Genomic DNA, 8,161 nt, shown 5'->3' with positions numbered 1-8,161 from the left:
TACGGGCGAAGATCTTGTAGTCGTTGTTGAGGAGTGTGAGTGGGCGAAAATCCTGCCACCTACAACCACCATTCGGTTTCGGAACTGGGATCAAGATGCCTTCTGTGAATTCTGTGGGGACAGTGACATCAGGGCGGATCAGGTCTTGAAACATTTGGAGCCACTTGTCACCCATAAGGTGGTAAAAAGTGCGGTAGAATTCCAGGGGTAAACCGTCCGGTCCAGGCGACTTGTTCGGTGCTCCACGTGCCAAGGCCGATGTCAGCTCGTCGGGTGTAATGGGCAACAGCAGACTATCACCGGGTGCCACGTCCCGAAGGGCGGGAAAATAGTGCAACAGCCCGTCATAATCACGTACATTTCGCGGATCTTCCATGTACAAGGTCCCATAGTGTCTGGCGAACGTGTGCGCGATGTCCGTTTGTGTCACTGAGCGCCCGCCGTCCTCCGTGTTTACCGCCGTAATGAGCTGACGTTTGCGGTGGCGCCTCTCGCGCACAATGTGATACACTGACGCTGTTTCGTTGGGGATACAGTCTTGCACTCGCGCACGGATGCGGACACCGTCTAGCTGCTCTGTCCTGATGCGAAGTAGACGAGCTTTGATGCGTTGTACGGACATCTGACGTTCGGGAGACGGCGGTTGCGTCGCCAGCTCACGTAACGCTGTATAGTAAAATTCCGATGTTGCCCTTTGCCAGTTCGATCTGTCACGCCCGTAGGCCATCAAGGTCTTTCGGAGGGCAGGTTTGACACATCCCAGCCACCACAGCAACGTGGAAGCATACATGGGCAGGCGCCTGATACATCGACGCCACGTGTCAGTGACTGCTCGCCGACACGCTTCCTCGCGAAGGAGGGAGACGTTCAGCGTCCACGGGCCCCTGCTGCGTCTTGTGAGTTGTCGGGGCAAGGTGACAGTGCAGATGTACGCGAGATGGTCCGTGAAGGCCGTTGGCCAGAGTTCTGCATCACGGGTTGCTGTGCGGAGGGCACGCGAGACGTATATCCGGTCCAGACGACTGGCAGAATGGCTGGTAAAGTGCGTATATCCACTCTGGGTCCCATGATGCAAGAGCCATGTGTCGTGGAGCGCGAGGTCACGTATCAATGCTTGTAGAGCGGGGCATGGGACGTAATGCGGTATCTGGTCCTCGGGCCGCAGAACACTGTTAAAATCGCCGCCCACTATGTAATAGTCCATACTTCCTTGCAAAAGTGGGGCCAACTCCTCCGAATAGAAGACATGCCTGTCACCGCGGTGCGAATTACCGGAGGGAGCGTAGACGTTAATGAGGCGCACTGCGCCAAGTGTGAGTGCGATGCCTCGCCCGTTCGGCAAGTACGTCGCGTCCGTCGCGTCTATGCCATCTCGGAGAAAGATGGCCGTTCCTCCTGCGCCATCACCTACGGGTAGGCTGTACGTGGTGTAGCCATATAGGTCTAAACACAGCTCGGGACGGACCTCCTGGAGAAGGGCAATGTCCAAGTCTGCCGCTCTGATCATGTCGTGTAACATGCGGGTCTTGACAGTGGAGTGGACACCATTTACGTTGACTGTTCCCACACGGTATGACTGAGACATATCAAGTGGCGGAGGCAGTGTGCCGGTGCAATCCCACAGTGATTTCACACACCACACACCACACAGCCATCCACCTGCATGCTGTGCATTACTGTGCCGTAGGAGTCCCTGACTGGCAGAGCCCTCCGGGCTCATTGTCAGCCATGGGCTCTGGTGGAGATATCGATGTTTGCTGTGCATCATCTGCCTCCATATCGTCTGCCCAATCACCAAGAGACGATTGTGATGTCATTGGGGGCTGGACGCTTTCACAGGAGCCCACATTTTAGGAGTCGACGCAGTGCGCCTCGTTTTCTGGGCCACCAGATGTAGGAGAGTGTTCCTTGTCTTCAGGCACCTTCTGGTGAATGATGCCACTGGAGTCCGTTGCAATTGTGGGCGAGTCGACGAAGTCGATGTCTTCCGCCGGCTTCACATTCCTGTCCTGTTCGTCAGCTGACAATCGCCTCTTCTTGTGTCGTTTGGGTGATTTTTGCTTTCGGGTCCGAGATTCGACATCCACTGGAGGGCGGGGCTCGACACAGTCTCGGTCGCTAGGAACCCCTGTGTCTGATCCCGACAGTGACGGTGGCTGGGTGCCCACGACGCTGCGGTGGGCGGAGGCTGTAGGAACCTCTGCACCGTTGGGCTGCGTCGTCGCCGAAGGCGCTGACTCTCCAACGGAGCTGGCAGCAGCTTGAGGAGGTAGCAGGTTTTGATCATCCATCACATCATGTCGTGCCGCCTCCACATATGTCAGCGGGAGAGAGGTCATAGTGGATCGTTGGGGAAGTTCATTGCGGGGCACCTGAACGAGGCGGCGCTGCAGACACTCAGTTCTAACATGGCCCTCCTGGCCGCAGCCCGAGCGGGTCCTCGGTTGTCCATCATATATAACAATTGCGCGGCAGCCACCAACGAAAACATACGATGGAACGTGCTTTTTAAGTTCTATGCGCACTTGTCGTACCCCGTTAAGGACAGGGTACGTTTCGAATGTGTTCCATTTCTCCTCTGTGTGGCTCAGAACTTTGCCGTATGGCCGCAGCGCATCAACGACTAGGTTGGCAGGGACTTCGAACGGTAGTTCAAAGATGCGCACGGTACGCACCCCCAGACCAGCATGGTCAACTCCTACCACGCTCACGTTACCGTCTGCGTGACAGAAGCGGAAGCCGTTTGCAGATCGTTGGAGTAATCTGTCGCAGGCCGCTTCGTCAATCAGTTTGAGGTACACTGTGCTGGTTACAATAGACAGATGAATTCCTATCAGTTCTTGTGGTTCGATGTGCATGATGTCTCGTAGAAACCGTTCAGTTTCATGGGCCTTCGGTCTCGTGTACGATGCGTTGAACGTTAGTTTGATTGTAGCTTTTCGATATGAGAACGCCATGTCGGGTCGGTACAGGTACTATACGGCAAGACAACGACGCGACCGCGCGCTAGCGGGTAAACAACAACACCTGCGGAGCACTGCCCGGCGCGCCGAGCCCGTCCGCACGGTAACACGGCTGAAAGCCGACTGTGCTCTACCAACTGAGCTTCCGAAGCACGACTCACGCCCGGTACTCACAGCTTTACTTCTGCCAGTACCTCGTCTCCTACCTTCCAAACTTTACAGAAGCTCTCCTGGAAGGTAGGAGACGAGGTACTGGCAGAAGTAAAGCTGTGAGTACCGGGCGTGAGTCGTGCTTCGGTAGCTCAGTTGGTAGAGCACTAGCCCGCGAAAGGCAAAGGTCCCGAGTTCGAGTCTCGGTCGGGCACACAGTTTTAATCTGCCAGGAAGTTTCATATCACCGCACACTCCGCTGCAGAGTGAAAATCTCATTCTGGAAACATCCTCCAGGCTGTGGCTAAGCCATCTCTCCGCAATATCCTTTCTTTCAGGAGTGCTAGTTCTGCATGGTTCGCAGGAGAGCTTCTGTAAAGTTTGGAAGGTAGGAGACGAGGTACTGGCAGAAGTAAAGCTGTGAGTACCGGGCGTGAGTCGTGCTTCGGTAGCTCAGTTGGTAGAGCACTTGCCCGCGAAAGGCAAAGGTCCCGAGTTCGAGTTAAGCCTAACTAACCTAAGGACATCACAAACGTCCATGCCCGAGGCAGGATTCGAACCTGCGACAGTAGCGGTCTTGCGGTTCCAGACTGCAGCCAAACCAAGCAGTTGGGACCACGAGACTCGGATTTGTGGCATCGCAGTTGGCTCAGATATCTTGTCGAGATAGTTCAAGCTTTGTTATTGTTATGAAGAAGCGTTTGAATTACAGTTTCACTGGCTGGTATTATTAGTTCAACCGCTTTAAAGTGAGAACTTACGTTCCAAATTTCAAAGCAACTTTATGAACTCACCACAACGGTGCTCAATATGAGGCAAATAATGGCATGCGATACATCGACACGAATACGCGTGTACTTTTCTGACAGCCTTCAGATTGTGACTGTCAGGGAAACATCAACGAAATACGGATTCAGGAACTGAAAATCAGGAGACTCATATTCGACAGACGACAAAATTCATGCTTATACAACAGTAACCTACATATCAGCATATTGCTCAAACGAGATTTCACAGAAAGATAACAGATACTGTTATTCAGTCTTAACGATGTGATACCACGTCGAAGATCGTCTGGCAAGGGTGGAACTATTAGACTGGTGCATGTGTTCGTAGCGTCTTTTCATCAGTTTAATACACACAACGGATATACAAACAGACTTTAATCATCGGTAATATATTCTCCTTCACCATTTACAACAGTCTGCTAATGCTGGGGTAACTTTTAGAATTCGAAACTGTAAAACCACGTTGTTTTGAGGTGAAGAACTCGTCCAGCCTGGCGCATTTTCATCGGGAAGCGAAGTTACTTGAAAGTCCTTCGATAGAGAGCGGAGAGAGTAAAAACTTGAGGGCGCAAGGTCTGGTGAATAAGGTGGGTGCGGAATGACTTCACTTCCCAACAGCCGCATAGAATTTTTTGTCAGTCTAACAGAATGCGGACGGCCGTTCATGGAGTACCAGCCATTCATAGTCTCCCTGGTCGTTGTTGGACTGCGTCTGCAAGACGTCTCATTAGTTGACAATTTATATCAAGAGTTATGGTTACGTCTCGCGAAGCAATTCGTATTGCACCACACCGTCGCAGTACCATGAGATGCCTAAAATTATCTTTTGTGGAGGCCCGCAGGTCTTTCCAAAGTAAGTTGCTGCTTTGTTTGTGCTAAACCATTCCTTTCTTTTCCTTATGTCAGCGAAAAGACACTGTTTCTCGTCACCCGAAACGATACAGGATAGAAATGGTCGCTGCTGTTCACGAGATAGTTGATGACGAATAAGCAGAGGCGCACATAAGGCCCCCGCAGATTTTTGTGATTTTGGCTTAGAGCATGCGGTAACCATACCTGTGATTTTTGAAGCATCCCCGCTCCAGGAAAATGTCGCACAAAGGTGGAAAGATCACAATTCATCACATTTGCCAGTTCTCGAGTACAGTGGCGTGGATCATTGTGCATTAATGCATTTAAACGATGTTCATCAAACACCGAGGGCCTCGATAATGTGGGGAGTCACTAATATCAAAACGATCCTTCATAAAGTGAAAAAACCGATTTCGTGCCGTGGTCTGTCAGTGGCATTATTCCTGTACACAGCGCAAATGTTTCTGGTAGTCTCCGCTTCTGTCACTCATCTACCAAACGGAAGCTGAATAATACGTTGGTCACGTTACGATTTCACCACTTGGCACTCAATTTTCTAGCGTCCACAGCTCCGCTCACTATATTCAGATGACAATATCCCAATATGTAAACTCAAATAGCAACAGTCACATACAAATAAAAATTAGAATCTATAAGTAAATCCATAGCAACAGGAATGCCAACATGCAAAACTAAACCGCTAGGAACTTATGCACCAAAGTAATAGAATAAAATAAAATGCTCCCCCCCCCCCCCCCCCCCGCCGCAAATGCTATCAGTAATTTTCGTAGACAATCGACAAATCGCAAAAGACTTGCTTACCCTTATATGGAATACCAAATATATGAACTACAAGTCGTTAGCTCTCTACCACCACCTTACCTGGAGAAAATCGTAGTGAAGTGTTGACAGACTCAAAGAAGGAATCGAAAGCCATTTGACCATACTTTACTCGTATTCAGTAATAAATGTGTTTGTAGTTTTACTGACGATATGGATACTCTGCCGGAGAGAATGAGTAAGTCAAGTGATAATAATTAGTATCCGTCACAGAAGTCAGTGTCAAATCATCGGTTTCAATTTTCAGTTTTATGGCAACGAAATGGGAAGTTCCGCAAAATATTCCCAGTATTTGGAGGTGTCAGTCCCTACGAGTGGTGAATTGGACTGATGATAAGTCTTCTAAAAAACGAAGAGAATAATCGTAATGAAAAACTTATCCAAGGTCAAGATGTAATTTTAATTTTGAAATGATGCGTTTGAAATATGTCACATTTCTACCTACAGGAAACATTGTATACGCTAGTAGATTCGACTCTGATGCAGTATTGTCTCTTTAGATATTTGCCCACATGACTGGCATCTGTGATGAGATAAGGATATTTTTAAAGTGTGCAGCAGAAATTCCCACGTCTGTGATACGGGTGTCTTGAGTCAGGTCAGATTCCCTCAAGCAGAAATTTCAAATTAGAAATTAACATGGAGCTCTTGTTGTGATTATGCAACACAAGTTCGCTTCTGTTGACAAATGTCTAGCGTGACGTAATGTTGAGGAAATAGTTCAAGATTGGGAAAGGTGGGACTAAACAAATCATTACTACATTGTGGGTCCCAAAGGGGTAGTAAGTATTTTACATATTGCGCATATTAAACTGTAATGATGAACAGATCATAGTTACATGTTTTGTCTGTTAATGGTAAATTGTCTCAAGATCTATTCTTCTTTATTGTAAATAGCAAAATTTAAAATTTTGAAACAACAGAAAAATTATAAGTTTGTGGGGTTATCTGAATCGTAAATGTGGATAGGGTAATCATTGTAAACTGTCATACAGTTGTACACAATACGAAAGATTACACTTTTTAACTATGCCATTAGTTGTTATGTGCATTTTTCACAGTGGAATTAAGAGTAGTTACGACTAGCAGCCCCGATAGAGATTTTGTAAAACGACATATCCACTTATTACACCTGATCCATTCTCCTTTCTTCACAGATCTAGAGTCGTAATATTTGTTTTATCAGAAACCACAGTGTATGGGTTATTCCTCCGACGATGCAGGTGACGATGAAGATGAGTCATCTTCTGGATTTAAAGGTTTCTCTTAAACATCCAGTGCATTTCTGCAACGCTTGACCTTCTTTTCTTGGGAATTTTCTAAACGAAATTTTCTCTTCCTTCTTATAAATTTGAGATGAATTGGTGAAGTCACACGGCAAGATAAATATTTCTCTCTTCTCGTACGTGTAGTACAGGTGGCTTTCGTTAGGGTTGGCAAACGATGACGACGATGATGCTGAGCTCTGATTTTCCGAGATTCTTGGAGGATTATAACGAGTTGCAGGGCCTGGGTTCACTTCCGAGTTTGCGGGAACAAAATGTGGCTCAACAGTCTGGAATGTCGAAGAAGGAACTAACTGATGTGATGGTATTTTTGAGCTTGAGGGGGAAAATTCCCGTGCATTCAAATCCCATCACAGCACTTTCTACATTAGCTCAAATCCTCCAGTGGGCGTCTGCATTTTCACCAAAAACTATTTTTTTATGGGGGCTAAGTGATTACTGCGTATAATAAGGCTACATAAATACTTTCATAAAGAAGAAGTAATACTTATTACATTACGGTTCAGGAAACCCCATGAAAACTGATTCACACAGCCCCATTCCCTTATTATACTTTAAATGTAAGCAGTGGCCCAAATTTATAACAGATGTTCCCAGTTGTTCTTTTGACCGAACTGGTCGATACTGCACATCTAGTAGCGGAAATATTTATAACTAGCATTCGTGTATTTCAATAGTATATCTTCTTTTGAACAGACTTAATACTGCCTATCGGGTTCTTTGACGCAACACTGTCTTAACTCTTCCGTATCCTGCTGGATGACTGCTGTCCTGACTATATAATTTTTGGTTCCTTGCCGCTTGTGCACTTGTCAAGCAACGATCCTGTAACATAATGACGTCCTAGCTGCGCACACGAGCTGAGCAGCAGAATGTTTTCCTATTTCCGTCCACATAGCCCCATGGTTCAGAAAACCCCACCCTAACCTACCATTAAACACGGTTAAATCGATTTATCGTTAGTCTGATTACATAATGCGCACACCCCGTATCCAAAAACCTTCACGTTGATAGCCCCTATATTTTCTCCTGCTATACAAAAACGTGCCTTAATATTGGCTAAAATTTGCCTCTGGGAGCACTGACACAAATTTTTGTTCGTTGCCTATTAAGAGACGGAATACCTCATACTGGTCTGGTTTGATTCCTGTGACAACATTTTTAAAATTTCTTTTTCTAATTTCTCCTTAGTTTGCAATTTAAACCATAACTGGTCTCACTAATGAATCAATTGATTGTTATATACCAACTGCATAATCGTTACTAATGAGAGTTTCTTAGA

At 47.0% G+C, this 8,161-nt stretch overlaps 1 protein-coding gene across 1 annotated transcript in view; it reads left to right on the top strand.

Annotated features, from left to right (window-relative positions):
• The first annotated feature begins 5,746 nt into the window (after positions 1 to 5,746).
• The window catches only part of LOC124613516, a 56,658-nt gene continuing 54,243 nt past the window's right edge, over positions 5,747 to 8,161 (top strand). Inside the window, exon 1 of the mRNA XM_047142226.1 lies at positions 5,747 to 5,771. Coding sequence (XP_046998182.1) covers positions 5,747 to 5,771 — 25 coding nt within the window. The remainder of the gene's footprint in view (positions 5,772 to 8,161) is intronic.

This window comes from Schistocerca americana, chromosome 4 (assembly GCF_021461395.2).
Source record: "Schistocerca americana isolate TAMUIC-IGC-003095 chromosome 4, iqSchAmer2.1, whole genome shotgun sequence".
Lineage (NCBI taxonomy): Eukaryota > Metazoa > Arthropoda > Insecta > Orthoptera > Acrididae > Schistocerca > Schistocerca americana.
The sequence above is the reverse complement of the archived record's forward strand: the minus strand, read 5'-3'. Positions and strand labels throughout refer to the sequence as shown.